Source organism: Anabrus simplex, chromosome 3, assembly GCF_040414725.1.
Source record: "Anabrus simplex isolate iqAnaSimp1 chromosome 3, ASM4041472v1, whole genome shotgun sequence".
NCBI lineage: Eukaryota > Metazoa > Arthropoda > Insecta > Orthoptera > Tettigoniidae > Anabrus > Anabrus simplex.
This window is the reverse complement of record NC_090267.1, coordinates 413121312-413139535: the sequence shown is the minus strand read 5'-3', so window position 1 is coordinate 413139535 and position 18224 is coordinate 413121312. Positions and strand designations below refer to the sequence as shown.

Genomic DNA, 18224 nt, shown 5'->3' with positions numbered 1-18224 from the left:
AGAAAATTATAGCAGACTTTAAGAGGAAAGAAGAGAACAGAAACATTTTAAAGGATAACTAATTTTATAGAATTGATATTTATTATTTATGATTTTACGATTTTAGGATAAAGACTATTTATAGATGTTATCTATTATTTTACAAATTGATTTATTTAAGGATTTCCACTAAATGACAAGTAAATGTTAAATTTAGACAAGAAGAAATAATTATTCTTTCAGATGTAAATAAGGACATAAATTAACATATAGAAATTAATTTAATAGATTACATTAGTTAGGAAATTTCCAATAAAATCTGCAACAAATGACATAGTAAATAGGAAAGGTGAAACTAAGAGAAATTGTTGTAACAATTTTCAAAATTCATATATACTTGTTATATTATACCATTGTACCATAGTCCAAGGATCAATTAATGTTTGGCACCGCTGAAGAAGAGAGCGGTGGCTCTCGAAACATTTACATGTACGGTAATAAAATAAAATAAAATGTATAAGTATTGACAAGGCGGTGAAAATATTTTACAGAAATTCAGCGCAGCTTGCGAATCACTTAATGACCGAGATTTCTTATTGTTAGAATTGCACCATTCGATCGCAGACTTGATCACCCAGAGTTCAGCCTGGAAAATAGAGCATGTGGAAGAGAGTTTGTACGTGGATGAGAACACCTCAGAATCGTTTTCAAGAACAACAAAGGCACATCCAACTCTGTCCTGTTCATCTGTAATGGTTCACAATAAAATGACATCTTAAACAATAAAGAGATATAAATTTCAATCAATTTTGGAAATTAGGTAATAATATTTGATATAATTAACTGACAGAAATATACATATACATATTGTTGTATTTGTAGTTTCTTGCCTTTTTCAACAATACATAACATTGATATTGATAAGAGCTGTTAAGATTTATCAAAACACTGTTTATTTCTTTTTTTTTTAAAAGGTAAACTTTAACTCTGCATTTTGAGACCCAATAACCCAATTTTGATTCCATTCAAACATTTGCACCTTTCTCTTTCAAATGACACCTAGTTCATTTCATTATTTGAAAATTTGAGAAAATTATAGACTGAACACAACTGCCATAATATATGTCTTTCCCAACCTCCTGCCTACCCATGAACATAAGGATGAATTCTTCAATAAAAAAGTACTGAAAATACAGATGGGAAACTGTTGATACCTATAGTAGGACTGTGTACTATCATGTTGATCATTATTGAAGATTTATGTTTGTAGAGATATAAACTCACATGTGGTAGGAAGTGAAGTGAAGATAATTACCGCCATACCAAATAACGATGATGGGCCCATATACTGCCATACCATGTACACAACCACAATTGCTTGTAAAACAGTAACCCATAACCAGGGTATGGAAGGAACTGTTGTTTCAAACCGGCCAGCATCATTAGCCATTAGATTGATTACTTTCCCAACTTCTGATTGATTCATAGAAAATGTATTATGTTTCAGAACCTGGAAAGTATATAATATAATTAAAGGCTGGATATTTATGACTAAGACTACTTTAAAATTATCAAAAAAATGTTCGTACACTTGTATGGAGTAAAGATGATTTTATATTTTTAATATAACTGAATGTGAGTGATGTTATTTCAGGAGAACTTTTACTTCACACCGTACATCATGAGGATACAAATTGGGAACATCAAAATGCGCAATGTGATAAGATATGTCCATGCAAGTGAATGATTACAATATATTCAGGGCTCTTTTTCTAAATAGGGGCTGCCTGGCCGAGGCGGTAAAGGCGTGCTCGGTTCGCCCGGAAGGACATGGGTTCAAATCCCTGTCAGGAAGTCGTAAAATTTAAGAAACGAGATTTCCACTTCCGGAGGTGCATATGGCCCTGGGGTTCACTCAGCCTACACCAAAAATGAGTACCAGGTTAATTCCTGGGGGCAAAGGCGGCCGTGCGTAGAGCTAATCATTCTACCCCATCACGTGCCGAGGTTAACAATGGTGGAAGCCTTTACTTTCCACTCCTCCAAGGGCCTTCATGGCCTGTACGGAGGTGACTTTGCTTTGCTTTGTTTTTTCTAAATATAAGTTTAGCAGAACTTATCATCTCTTTCCATAACACATGAAAATCAAAATATACCAGATCCCTGAAACTCTCATTCTTTTACTTTTGGCAAAAGGATATTGTTGGTAATGCAACCTGAGACTGATACATGTTCTTGGCAGATCCAAGATTCAACAAACCAGGAGAAATTGACCTACTGCTAGGAGCAAGCATATTTCTTGAATTTTGCGTCCAGGCCAGTTCACCCAAGAAGGACATCCTACCATCCAGAATACAGTATTTATTTGGGTACTGGCAGGTTGCATACCTACTACAAACATAAGCCAGAAAAAGTCTGGTGCCATAAGTTGTGTAGCAACTCATGACTCTCTTCATACTAAAGTGGAATGTTTCTGGCAACAAGAAGAGTTTCAAAGTCCTCTACTCTCTCAGGAGGAGAAACTTTGTAAAGAACATTTTATGAAGCACACAACTCAAGACAACAGAAAAATATATGGTGAAATTGCCTTTTTGAACCCAGCCAGAGCAACTTGGAGAGTCCTTCAACAATGCCATGTATTGTTTCAAAAATATGGAAAGGAAACTGAAGCCCCAATCATCCATGAGGAAATCCTATGTTGAGTTTATGGAAGAATATGCTGCATTAAATTGAAGAAATTTGGCTAAGTCAATCATCGTACTACATGCCACATCACGTTGTGATCAAGGGAGATAGTATCACCACAAAACTTCATGTGGTATTCAATGCGTCAGCTAAATCTACTAATTCCCTGTCATTAAATGACGTTCTGATGGTGGGCCCAACAATACAAGAAGATCAGTTTTCCATCATTTTAAGATTTAGATTGCATAGATATGCCCTCACTGCAGACATTGAAAAAATGTACAGAGGAATAAAGGTGCATCCAGAAGATCAAGGTCTGCAAAGATTAACTTGGAGAAGCTCATATCAAGAACCTATCAAAATCTATAAATTGAACACCGTGGCATACGGTACTGCAGCAGCACCTTTTCTGTCAACCAGGTGTCTTGTGCAGTTGGCTCATGATGAACAAGAAGTATATCCTTGGGCTGCAGAAATCCTGAAGAGAGACTTTTACGTGGACAACCTACTCACAGGAGCGGACACAATTCAAAACACAAATGAGCTGCAAAAGGAGTTGGTGAGATTGCTTCACAGCGGAAGTTTCACACTTAGAAAATGGTGTGCCAACCACCCCAAGATCACTGAATCCAACCATAAGGAATTTAAAGAAACTAGGCTTCCATGGAGTCTTGACAGTAAAGATGAACCCATAAAAACCCTTGGTTTTTGTCACCACTAAGCATACACAAAAAACAACAACTTGGACAAAATGGAAAATACTGGCCAGTGTAGCCGCAATATATGACCCACTTGGCTTACTAGGTCCTGTCATAGTAAGATGCAAAATAATTCTTCAACATTTGTAGGAATTACGAGTAAACTGGGATGAAACATTATGTGATGAGCTCCAAGAACAGTGGCAGCAAATACACAACACACTTTCATCTCTTAATGATCTACACATTCTTTGTTATGTTCTCGGAAGTAGTAATAGCACTCATACAGAGCTTCATAGATATTCATATGCTTCAGAGCATGTGTACACACCAAAGGAAACACAATTGTTTCATTGTTAACTGCAAAATCTCGAGTAGCACCATTGAGAAAAATATCCTTGCCACGTCTTGAGCTGTGTGGTGCCTTACTCCTAGCTAGGCTAATGAAGAAAGTGAGGACTGCTATCGAAGACAGAGCAGAACATGAATTCTATTGGACTGATTCTACTTTAGTCTTAGCTTGGATAGCTGGACCACCTAACTCATGGAAGACATATGTGGGAAATCGTGTTTCTGAAATACAAGAGCTGTCTGGTACAAAGAATTGGAAACATGTTCCTACTCAAGATAACCCTGCCGACACCATTTCAAGAGGAGTTGATTCTAAAAATTTGAAGCTAACTCGGCTGTGGTGGGCAGGACTTTCATGGCTTAAGGAACCTTAAACCACTTGGCCAAAATTACAAGAAAATGAAGTGAAGGAGGTACAAGAAAGAAAACATGCTAGTATCAGTTGCAACGTAACCCCGAGGAGAACAGGAATGATGTTACGCTCAACAAATGACATAGTGTTTAGAAAACGATGGAAGGAATGGAGAACAAGCAAAACATACAACCCGCAAACACATAAATACAACAACTTACCCAGAAACAAGCAGAATAAATGGAGATTAAGCTGAAAACCCACCCCATATAAATTTAATAATAATAATAATGCTATTTGCTTTACGTTCCACTAACTACTTTTTCGGTCTTCAGAGACGCCAAGGTGCCAGAATTTAGTCCCGCAGGAGTTCTTTTACGTGCCAGTAAATCTACCGACATGAGGCTGACGTATTTGAGCACCTTCAAATACCACCGGACTGAGCCAGGATCGAACCTGCCAAGTTGGGGTCAGAAGGCCAGCGCCTCAACCGTCTGAGCCACTCATCCCGGCCATATAAATTAAAGGAATAGGATCCCAGGGAAAATATTGAGCAAAACTACTAAATAATAACACCCTGTATACTTTAAATGAAATATATAATTAATCTAAGGAGATGATTTTCCAAAAAAAAAAAACTTAACAGGTGTAAATATAAGAAAGAAGCATTTTAAAATGAATTTGCTCAATTAACAAACTTAGTACTGATGCACAAATCTACATAAATTTAAACAACATTTCAACTTTCCCAAATTTAATATATATAAGAGTGGGACGAATAGCTAAGGTGAAGAAACGTGAAGGTTTTATGCCAATTTCTAGTGGAGTAATGACCCATCTGAAATATGACCAGAGGCATAGGTCCATTATCAGTAAAATGAAATGAAAACGTAAGGATAAACCAGAAGAAAAATATTTGAACACACAACAAGCTCCAAATTTAAGAAAAGTCAATCACAGATCAATTAAACCAAAATCCCAAATAAAATCATATGGATCAGTAAACAAACTTAATCAAATCACACGGGTGACAAAATAGTAATAATCCCAGACTCAGTAACTCATACGTTCACACACTGAGTATCAACAACGATCCATCCAAAGATCAAAACAAAACAAAAAAATCAGCGTCCCCACGTGAGAACAAAAGAAAGAAGATCAAGGTCATGTAACAATGACATAATAGTGTCATAGGATGAAAATGGAGGGAAGACAATGTTACAATGCAATGCAAAAGAAAAGAATTTAAACGCTAGAAACACTCGACTAGGAATGCATAAATCCCCATGAAATAATAGGTTTTTAACTATCAAGCTTTAAAATGTTACAATATTTAAGGCATCCCACAATTAATAAATATCTAGACGTATCCTTTTACATGACTTATGTATAACAATGTAAATATTAAGTTAACCATATAAATTTTAATGAAATTGGAGATAAAATATCCATGAGAAATTAACATTTACAAAACAACAACAACAACAACAACAACAACAACAACAACAACAACAACAACAACAACAACAACAACAACAACAACAACAACAACAACAACAACAACAACAACAATAATAATAATAATAATAATAATAATAATAATAATAATAATAATAATAATAATAATAATAATAATAGTAATGATGATGAAATTAAATGGCGTATGGCTTTTAGTGCTGGGAGTGGCCGAGGACATGTTCGGCTCGCCAGGTGTAGGTCTTTTGATTTGACTCCCGTAGGCAACCTGCGTGTCGTGATGAGGATGAAATGATGATGAAGACAACACATACACCCAGCCCCAGTACCAGAGAAATTAACCAATGATGGTTAAAATTCCCGACCCTGCCGGGAATCGAACCCGGGACCCTCTGAACCGAAGGCCAGTATGCTGACCATTCAGCCAACAAGCCGGACTATAATAATAATAATAATAATAATAATAATAATAATAATAATAATAATAATAATAATAATAATAATAATAATAATAATAATAATAATAATACATTTTAAACTTAAGAAGAAAACGGGAAGAAAATGGTGATCTACTCAGCACATGAGGTCAACACGAGGCAATTACTGAATCAAGTTTAATGCAATTACTTAATAAACAACAACAGAAGGACCAAAATGAAAACCCGAAAGAATGAAGGCAAGGAATACCATATCCACAAAACACAAGAAAATTGATAGTAATAACACATGCACAAAATGAAATAATGTGAGAATACACAATAAACCACCCAATTAAACAATAAAAGAGGGAATATAAAATTGGGATAAATAAAATAAATTTCAAGAAACAGCCTAAACAATGAACAAGTAATTTTAAAAAATATCAACAAAATGGTGTTCCAATGGCATAATAGAAAGAGAAATCAAAACTCAAATATCCCACCACCAAGTCCACAATAATAAATTAAAAGACGCATAAGACTACAATTTACATGACCCAACAAAAATATTAAAAGGTAGTACACACGATGCACTAGTAATCACCAGCAAAATAAACAATTTAAATATAATTTTACATATTTAAAAATTAATAAATTATGAAAACAAATCCCTAAATTGGACCGATAATCGGATTCATCCGATTTCCGCATAACTTTCCTTCATCTCAACTCCGAATCGACCGAGCTCGATAGCTGCAGTCGCTTAAGTGCGGCCAGTATCGAGTATTCGGGAGATAGTAGGTTCGAACCCCACTGTCGGCAGCCCTGAAGATGGTTTTCCGTGGTTTCCCATTTTCACACCAGGCAAATGCTGGGGCTGTACCTTAATTAAGGCCACGGCTGCTTCCTTCCCACTCCTAGCCCTTCCCTGTCCCATCGTCGCTATAAGACCTATCTGTGTCGGTGCGACGTAAAGCGAATAGCAACAAAAAAAAAAAAAAAAAAAAACTCCGGATCGACGACCCATAGTTAGTGCGTCCATCTTCACCAAAGGCAAAACACAGACAGTCTAATGGTAGACAGGTGCTTTCAGAAGGCGACAGTAAAAGCGTTAGCATCAGGTGATTTATGTGCACTCTGGCGGTTGAGTCCGTACATGCGACTAGTAAGTTTATTCACTGACAGATAGCATCAGAGTCCACAACAGCCACACACAGCAGTTATGGGCCTCAATGACAGAATCTGTCACAATACATGACCTAACAGCATTTATAAAATGAGCAGAAGAAAATGTAGACAAATGTCCAATCCATTTCTGAATTTCAAGTTAGATGTGTCGTCCAGACACATAATTTAGAATACACATTTTATAGAGGAGATTGTAATTTCTTATGATTATCATTGTCACTTAATAATGTTACACAGTCTACTTTCCGTGCATTTGCCATGGGTACACCTTCTGAATTATTTCTCCTTATGGTCAAGGTTATTGCGAACCTTGGCATATGTTCTAAGATTTGTATACAATCTCAAATGTAGTGATATGAGACAACATCTGACTGGAAATCTGACAAACACAAAGCTTAATAAATCTATGAATGTCATTGTCCACAATGTTCAGCTAAGTACTTATCATAAAGAAATCCAAACGCTGAAACAAGGTCGGTCAGTTCCCGTTGATACCAAGTTAAAATCTCTGCATTCTTTCCTGGATGCAAATTATGTGCTCAGGTTGGGTGGTGGGTTAGAGAACTCATCAGTACACCATGATCAAAGACATCCACTGATAATGCCTCCAAAGCACCATGTAACAAAACTGTTGATATTGTACAAACATCAAAGGTTATTACATGCCGGCCCCCAATTGCTTCTTGCATCTCTAAGACAATGCTTTTGAATACCCAACGGGCGATCTGTCATCCGAAAGACCATTCGTAAATGTCTTCGTTGTTTCAGACTGAAGGCTACTGCAGCGGAGCAGCTCAAGGGTCAGTTGCCTCCTGCAAGAGTTGAATCAAGTAAGCCATTTTTTAATTGTGGTATAGACTATGGTGGACAAGCAAGGCATGTTACGCAGCAAGGCAAAGATAAAATGTTATATTGCCTTTTTTTGTATGCTTGGCTATTAAAGCAATTCAGCAGTCTTACTACAGAGGTGTTTATGGTTGCATTACGAAGATTTTTAGCATGGAGAGGTGGATGTAGTAACATTTACAGTGACAATGCCACATGCTTTGTGGGTGCAAAAAATGAACTCATGAACTCAAGGAATTGCATCTTCTATTTAAGTCACGGAGTCATCAAAGTGAAGTACTGGCATTTGCCTCTCAAGAAGGAATTGAGTGGCATTTTGTCCCCCTCTCCTTTGGTGGATTGTGGGAAGCTGGGATAAAATCAGTGAAGTATGATTTAAGGAGAGTAGTGGGGAACACAGTTCTGACATTTGAAGAAATGTACACACTCCTCACACAGATTGAAGCTTTCCTCAATTCCAGGTCCATCACTCCTGTACCTAACAGCACTGATGAATTCTCCTTCTTAGTTGGTGAACCTCTTATTTCCATGACATAGCAAAATTTGCTTCTAGGTCCAGTGTCATGTTTGTCAAGATCGCAACTCATTCAGCGATGCAGACAACAGGTATGGAAAAGATGGTCTAGCGACTATTCGTCCCAACTTCCGTAGTCTAGAAAACAACCCAGTCTACAAGCTGGTACATTGGTAATCATGAAGGAGGACAATTTACACTCTCTTGTGTGGCGGACCGGGGTAATTGAGGCGTTTCATCCTGGTGCTGATGGGCAAGTCCGTGTTGTATCAGTGCGCCCTTCAAAGGGTGTGTATATATGCCCTATTAGAAAACTTTGCATGTTTCCTCAAGAATAATTTGCTCAATAACATTTAAAATTGTTCTTTTAATTTTCAAAATATCCTGAACTATTTTCTTGCTCTTGTATGTTCCTTCGTTGTTATTTATTTGAAGTTTTCGTGATTCTGGTTACGTAATTTGTTTCTCAATGATACAATTTGAGACTGATACATGTTCTTTGGATTTCTATTTATTTATTTTGCATCTTGTTATTCTTATGTTTTAATGGGTAAATAAACATGGCTCTGCACAAAACAGATACTATACATATGAAATGGAAGTAAAACATCAGACATTAATGGAAATTTGGAACAAATTTTAAAATGTCTTAAATTTCACAGTAGCTTCCAATTTAGGCTTAATCACACTAGTGTTGCCATCTTCACAAGTTTGATTCTTGCTCTTAGTGCCTATTAACAGATGCCTCTTTCAGGAAACAGGAACTGACGTATGGTAAGTGTAAAGATCACCCGTTACAATCATATTCCTTTCTGTATTGTTCCGCATAACTGATTGTTCTTCTACCATTTTTTCCCACACTGATGGGTTTGTGAGTGCAAACTGTGTTGCACATGTGGATCTAACCTGTTTTTACCACCATATGCCCTTCCTAATGTGAACTCTATTTGGAGGGATGTGTTCACTATTGAGTGTTTCTGTGGTAGTGTCGTGTGAATGTGAAGAGCAAGGGTGTACCCAGGATTTTTTTAGGGGGGTTAGGACTTTCTGTGTGAGGGCCTTTTCAAAAATGAAAACTACAGGAGCAAATAAAAACATGACAGTTTAAGTTATAAAAATATGTTTTATCCAATAAAAAAATTGAAATAATTTTCGAGCAGTAAAATATCTTTTACAATTTAACAGATAGATCAATTAATTCATAGCTGAACAGTGGGTGCTATACCATGTTCTGTCATTTTTTAAACATGATTACCAAATTCCTTTCTCAATATAATTACCATAATAAAAATGTTTACAAGTTCGATAGTTTGTTCGATAGTTTTCTTTTCTTATGGCGAAGATGGGATAGGAAAGGCCAGGAGTTGAAATGAAGCGGCCATGGCCTTAATTAAGGTACAGCCCCAGCATTTGCCTGGTGTGAAAATGAGAAACCACAGAAAACCATCTTCAGGGCTGCTGACAGTGGGATTCGAACCCACTATCTCCCGGATGCAAGCTCACAGCCGCGACCCTCTAACCGCACGGCCAACTCTCCCGGTTTTAAAATCCTTCAGCAGCTTGACAACATGAAAATATTTATGTATGTTTACTAAAATCTGATTATTTAAATTAAGAATTAGCCATCCGAGTGTCATATATTTTTATTTAATAGTTCGTCCATTTTTTACGTATTAAGCTTCCATGTGAATTTCATTAATTTACAACATACATTCATAAAGTTCTGTATTAAAATCACTCCATAAAAATCCATTTGTTTATCACTTTTAAAATATTCTGATTTTTGCAAAGTTAAGCTAAAGTATATTTTACTGAGTAGGACTACCACTACTACTACTACTATTACTGCTGCTGCTGCTACTACTACTATTCTATATTTTGGTAATGATAGTGTAACAGGGGACCAATGCATGTAATTTCACTCATTTATATTTTCACACTTCATTCTTCAAGTTTGTCTGTTAAAATTTTTTTTTAAACATACCTCAGGATCTCTGAAAGTACCTACCTAATGTTGCCTTCTGACATAGTTTAATAATAATAATAATAATAATAATAATAATAATAATAATAATAATAATAATAATAATAATAATAATAATAATAATAATAATAATAATAATAATAATAATAATAATAATAATAATAATAATAATAATAATAATAATAATAATAATAATAATAATAATAATAATAATAATAATAATAATAATAATAATAATAATAATAATAATAATAATAATAATAATAATAATAATAATAATAATAATAATAATAATAATAATAATAATAATAATAATAATAATAATAATAATAATAATAATAATAATAATAATAATAATAATAATAATAATAATAATAATAATAATAATAATAATAATAATAATAATAATAATAATAATAATAATAATAATAATAATAATAATAATAATAATAATAATAATAATAATAATAATAATAATAATAATAATAATAATAATAATAATAATAATAATAATAATAATAATAATAATAATAATAATAATAATAATAATAATAATAATAATAATAATAATAATAATAATAATAATAATAATAATAATAATAATAATAATAATAATAATAATAATAATAATAATAATAATAATTTAACATCCTTCTAACTACTATTAACAGTTTTCAGAGATGCCAAGGTGCCAGAATTTTGTCCCGCAGTAGTTCTTTTGTATGCTCAGTAAATCTTCCAACACAAGGCGACGTATTTGAGCACCTTCAAATACCACTGGACTGAGCCAGGATGGACTTGCCAACTTTAGCTCAGAAGGCTCCATCATCAATCAATCAAACAATCACCACTGATCTGCATTTAAAGGCCATCACCCAGCTGGCAGATTCCCAATCAGTTGTTCACCCAGTTTTTCTTAAATGATTTGAAGAAGTCAGAAATATATCAAACATCTCCCTTTGTAAATAATTCCAATCCCTAATTTCTCTTCCTATAAGCAAATATTTGCCCCATTATTCATATACTAGTGTAATTCCAGGCCATTTCTCCACTGTCAGCTGAGAACATACCACTTAATCGAGCTGCTCATCTCCTTACTCCCAACTCTTCCCAGGTCAAAGTTTGCACATTTTTGCAACACTACTCTTTTGTCGGAAATCGTTCAAAAGGAATCATATTGCTTTCTTTTGGATTTTTCTCAGTTCTCAAATCAAGTAAGCCTGGAACCATACTCTAAGTGGGGTCTTATTATGACTTAAAGGCCCTCCTAACTGTATGAAGAGATTTGTAACCATTATGTACGATCCTATTAATGGAATTATCCCATTGAAGACTTTTCCCTTTATTAACACCTAGATACTTGTAGTAAATCACATGAGGTACTTCCACACCCATCAACATAGTAATTAAAACTGAGAGAAGTTTTGGTGAAACTTACAACCTGACTTTTTACCCCATTTGCCATTATACCATTTTCTACTGTAAATTTCACAACACTGTCGAGGTCTTTTTGTAGTTGCTCACATTTAATTTATTTTTTACTTTATACGATATAATCTTATATTTTAAAAAACCTTATCTGTGATTCATCTGAGCTGCTCAGCCTGGCGATATACGTTAATATTATAGAGTGATAAATGCATTCTATAGTAATCATTGTTCTTGAATTCTGATTCAGAAATTGAAAGTTTGGATTTCTTATTGAAAATGCAAAGATGTTACCTTGGAAGCCACATATGGTTAGCATTTGAACTTCAAGCAGATAAAATATTCTTATGTCACAGTGGTGGCAATTAGGTGTGGAAATAAAATTTTATTCCATTCCTTGCCACCTGAAACTAGGAATTATAGGATTTATTAAAAGAAAGCAATTTGTACAAGTCATATTGCCTTATCAGCTAATTCTTTCCTTTAATTTCTTTAATTATTAACAAAATTTTTAACAGGAATGTGCACAAAATGTCATTTGTCACTGCTAACTGATTCCAACAGCGCCACAGCAAGTAGCAAAGACTTGAACAGCAGTGTGTAGCATGTGCTGTGAGGAAGGGAAGCGGGGCTATATTTTTGCCAAGGTCATGGACACTGGGGTATGATTCACCCACTTGCTGTGCGCGTTCATCAGTCTAGCAGTCTCTTTAGTGTCTGTATTTTTAATTGTATAATTAAACCATGTTTCTATTTAATTGTTCCTTTGGTGAAAGTTTTGTTGTATAGTATTGAATCAAAATCTCAAAAATCTATTATTACCACACTTAAGTTGGTAGACTGTCAATCTTTACCTCTCTATCAAAATTCGCTCAAGGAGCATCAAGAAACTTACAATTTTGTAACTTTTTTTCCTTCAGTTTTGACATATATATCCTGCACTCTTCCTGCCCTCCCCCCCCCCCACCCCCCACTGCTTTATCCATCATATTCCTCAAACCTGGGTACTTTTTGCTGTCTATTCTAATTCCCAATTGCCACTACTGTTATGACACACAGGCGCTTAAGATACAGTATATCCATAGATTTTAAATATAAATATAAGAATTACTTTACCTTGCGATAGATGAGAGAACAACAGGCAGCAGAAACTCTCATGCCCTGACCTTCTATTACCAGTGTGAAATTGTTGTTGAGCATGCCTTTAAGTAATGAGACGAATACAAGAACAGAGGCATATATATAAGCCTCTTCATCAGCAATAGACTTATCTCCAGCAAAGTATTGTATTACTTTACCCAGAAAGTAAGGTTGTAACATCCTGTAGAAAAAAAAAAAAATTTGTATGAGACAGATGTATGCTTAAAATATCTAGGTGCACCACACTCTTATGCAATAATTCTTAGCTCATACCTGTAAATGCATTAAATGATAATACTTTTAATAATATTTTAATAACTTTTAAGTTTTGTTAAAACAATACCCATTACAACAATATTTATTATTATTATTTATGAAAGATAATAAGATTAATTTAGGTACCCGTACCTATAGTAAAACATGTTCTAGGACAAATTGTCATACAGGGTGTTAAATGATGATGGTTAATCAACATATCAATGTCTCTACTCTATTTAACATTCACTTTAGTTCATGGGAATGTTAGGAATTGAGTGTGTTATTCCTATTGAAATCAAAAGCTTAATGATTGGTGATAGAGAGACATTTGTCATTTTCTGTAAATAGTTGAACCTGAGATGCATTTTGATTAATGAAGTGTGTCAATAATTGCTGTGAAAAATTTTATTCTTAGGAATACATCACAGTCTATAATAGTTATTTACATTACTAGGGCAAAAGTTAGGTTTTACGTATGAGATGTGATGTTGAATTTTGAAATTAATAGAGGAACCTGCCCGGTAATGGACACCCTTAAGGAAATTTTAACTTTAATAATTTTTTGAAATTAATAGAGGAACCTGCCCAGTAATGGACACCCTTAGGGAAATATTAACTTTAATAATTTTTTGCTACTCCCCAGTCATTGTCAAAGAAAATTTGATACTTGATTGTGATACCTACTGCCTTCTCTCATCAGGTCTGCTTATCCTTTTCCTCCTCTATATTTAATGTTTTAATGAGTTTACATATCTGTAAAATAAATATAGAAATGCTAATAGTGGACACCTTGAAGACCAGTAGTGGACACCCAATTTTGGACACTGGTTGGGAATGAAGGAAAAATCAACTTTATGAACAATAAATACCTCTGATGTTAAAAATGAGTAAAAATGAACTTTTATTTACCCTCAAGCACAAGAAAAATGTCACATTAACACTACAAAGAATGTTTCACTGGTACTCAATACCACAGAAGTAATGTCGTCCCCTAACAATTTGGTATGGTTGCACAGTTTTCAAAATTTGACATATTTAGACATTGAACATCTTCAATGTCAGGAAAAATGTAAAGATTATCAACCTTAGTGGATTTTCTCAAAAATTTTGCAGTTATTAATTCTCCACCTACTTCCACCATCTCTCCGATGAAGACTTTCTTCATTTTTCGTTTAGTCTTCTCATTATACACAAATTCTGCAACAATGAAATTACCCTTTTCTACCACTCCATTGAAAGATTGGGAAGATGTTACCTCATCTTCATCCTCACTAATCCTAAGCTCAGAAGCATCAGATTCATCATGCACCGAAAAATTTGCATTTTCATCACTCCCTTCAATTATCTTTCTCTTCTTGACCTTAGCCTTTTCTGCCTTCTTGTCCTCTCTGTCCTGTTTTATCCTTAGGTTTTCTCTTTTGTTTTCCACTTTCTCTTGTTCCTTCTTCTCAAAGTAACTCACGAGAATCTGATGTAACAACAGAAGGCAGGCTTAGTTTCCTTCTAACTATTTGGTCCTCATGTTTGGGGTAGAAGAAGCATTTTTTGAAAGGAGATGGTGTTGTATAGTTTTTGAACTTTTCCAGCACTTCTGGTTCACTTATTGTAGTTTGATCAATAAGTTCAACACTACAATCATTGTTGGAAGAAGAAGCGGAGGCTGCCCTTTGTTCATTAAGCACAGAGAATCCCTCGCCTTCAGATGCACCATCATTTGGTTGTTGTTCACTTTTTTGGATCTCCAGAGGTTGTACAAAAACAATGCTTCTTCTTTTCCTTGCCAATCATTTGCGAAGCACTCATTAAAAGTACTCAGTAGTTTATTGTTGATGTTCTTTTGTAATTCCATCAAGAATAAATCACCTGATTGTTCTTTCTCCAGTTACTTCTCCTCATTATCTCCACGACATCGAACTTCTATGCAATTCGTGCAGTCTACTGCATTGGCATCAAATGGGTAAAGTCCACATTTTCTAGAGTAGTATTTTGGAAAACAGTGGACAAAAGTTGAGCAAAGGTGTGTCTGGTGACTTCTTGAGGGAAATGTTCATACTTCCACACTTTCACAACTTTCCACCAACCTGTCTTAAGAGGCTTGAACACACTCACATCAGCAGGTTGTAGAATGTGAGTGCTGTTAGTGTGGAGACTCACGAGAATTACTCCCAGACTTCGACACAGTTCACTAGTGTGTAAAGTTAGATGCGAGTGGTGTCCATCAATGAACAGAAGAATGGGGGAAAAGTGACACCTTCGTTCTTTACAGAGGGGACAAAGTGAATCCCGTTGTACTTGAAGAATATCTCTCCTGTCATCCAACCCGTTGACGATTTCCCAAACTGGAGGATGATTTCGGGCGATGGTGCAGGGGATCCGCACATATGGATATAATACCATAGGTGGTACAATCCAACCGGCAGCTGAAAATACAGCCATTACTGTCAACTGTTCCTTGCTATTGTTTCTTTCCACACTGTAAAAATCATTCTTTCCCTTTAGTCCAATAACCTTTCCATTCTTTGGGCACAGAAGAAAGCACGTCTTATCCACGTTAAAAATGCGAGTGGGGTCTTCTAAAACATAAAAGTAGCCTTCTTCTTCTACGTAGACAGCAAAGTCATCAAACCAATTTCTTATTCCTGCCTCTGTGACCTCAGCTCATGCGCGTGTTAAGGCTTCGGCAGTTTTTTTCCTTTACCTCAGTATGTCGAGACAAGAACAACTGCCACCACTTCTCACCAGGAATGTTATCCTTGAACAATTATTTTGAAGGACGATTAGGGAGTTCTTTTTTCCTTGTTGTCCAGAATTTTTTCACCGTCATAAACACCATGTGCTGCGTTAAGGAAAACTCTTGTTTAGCTAGGTCGAGCATCCATTTCTTTATCTTCGACTCCAACTCAACACCAAGAATTGGATCTGACCCCATTTTCCTCTTCTCTTCGCTTTCTCCTGATAATTTTCTTATTAAAGTGGACCTAGAGTAAACAAAAAGAACTAGTTTAGTATGTAACTTAACTGTTCAGTTGTTAGGTATCAATATTTATATATTTATTTTCAAACACATAGCTGGGAATTTCGAATACCCGGCTGGCCTCCTTTTTTGACATGCCATTTCCCACTGTTTCAATGACACTTTTCAGGTTATCCTCTGTGTAGTTGAAGAAAACCCTTCAAGGATGACGTTCGTCCATTTCTGTTCTGAAGTAAAACTATGAAAAACAAACAGTATTTAGGAAATTAAAGAGTTTAACAAGGGTGTTCACTACAAGGATTTGTCTTCCAGAGATAGACACTCCTGTGTCCATTACTGGAGTTTTCGCTAAATTAACCTACCAGTTGAGGACACCTCCATGAAAGTGGTTCAAAATCAACACTTTGAAATGATTAAATGAAAACATTTTTCATGTGGATGCCAAGCAAAAGTCTAAATGGATGCGACTGGATTTGAGTAACTGCTCACCTTAACCTGGAAGACATGAAACACATGCTGTCATAAGCTGTCAGCCAAATTTATTCTCTTTCCTGTTACAGGTGCACCAACTTACTTTATCTAATACCGACATTTCATTTATGACACGAATGGCAACATACTAACACACACTTCAAACCAAAAGTAGTGATAATATTGTTGTAGGCCTTTTTTACTGGCTTGTGTCCATTACTGGCTGGGTGTCCATTACTGGGCAGGTGGCTTGATCTAAATAACCTACAGATAGCATGCAACCCTGTATAAAAAGTCATCTACTGACTCACCATCTAATTGAAATATTTAACATTTCATGTTGGAGTAAAAATGGAATCATATTTTGATAGTACATTACTACATCATAATCCTTACTTTCATCTTGTATTTAACTTGAAGGACTAGTATAGTTTCAGATTGAGGACCCATTAAGTATACAGTACAAGAAAATTAACCTGGGCAGACTGGACCATAAGTTTTAAACCTGATACACTTATGAAGTGGCCAAATTTAAATTAAGTAAATTAATGGAGAATTCAGGACTTGTTATGGAAATCAGAGAGAGGAAATAACTTGTGTGTTTCCTAACACAGAGAATGGAATCTACTATATGGATTAAATATGCACCAGTGAAGAATAAAAAATATGTACAGGGTATACAGTTTTATATACATATTTGCAAATGAGATCTGACCAGTAAGTGAAAATGAAAATCTGCAGCCTGTTTCCAATCATTTGACCAGGTCAGGAACGGAATGAATGAAGCCTCCTTCTAGTGGCGAGGATGGGAATTGTGCCAGCTGCCAATGCCTGTCGCACTAATTGACTGCAAGTAAGAGAAGTGAATTGTCTGAAAAGGGCACCACACAAGACATCGGGAAATAGAGGAAGAAATTAAGACGTATGGTGAGAAATTAATGAGTGATAAATGAAGGAACACAGGCTGAGAAGGTATGGACAAATTAAACATACAAATGGAGGGAAAATGACAGAATAATTTATGGGAAAGAGAGGCTGAAGAAGACTTAGATTACAACAGATAGACGTCATTCGTTACAGGCATGTTACAGTGTTACATTTTGTGTTTTCAGCAGACTGAAAAACTGTAAGTTCTATTAAGTGAGTCAACACAGAAAATGAATGCTTCTTTCTTAACAAAAATAAATATAATTTTTGTCAAAGAAAGGATTAGGCAACAGAGCTTGGACTGGAACTCTGTAATGGATGAAAAGAGAAACCATATTTGCCTTGACCTGCCTACATGTAAATTTAAAAGTTCTTAATAAGAATTTATGTGTATACTGTTCAATTGTTCAATACAATAAAATATTAACAGTACAATAAAATGTTACCATTTAGATTAAATGGCCTGTCTAAGGACATGTTTTGACCTGTGTTAAGGTCACCTTCAGCTTGATGTACAAGAAACAAGACATACCG

At 35.1% G+C, this 18224-nt stretch overlaps 1 protein-coding gene across 1 annotated transcript in view; it reads right to left on the bottom strand.

The window, feature by feature from the left end:
* Positions 1 to 18224, bottom strand: part of LOC136866831 (ATP-binding cassette sub-family C member 4) — a 288334-nt gene that overhangs the window by 247336 nt on the left and 22774 nt on the right. The window contains exons 4-5 of the mRNA XM_068226858.1: positions 13037 to 13241; positions 1264 to 1489 (exon numbers count right to left, since the gene is read on the bottom strand). Coding sequence (XP_068082959.1) covers positions 1264 to 1489; positions 13037 to 13241 — 431 coding nt within the window. The remainder of the gene's footprint in view (positions 1 to 1263; positions 1490 to 13036; positions 13242 to 18224) is intronic.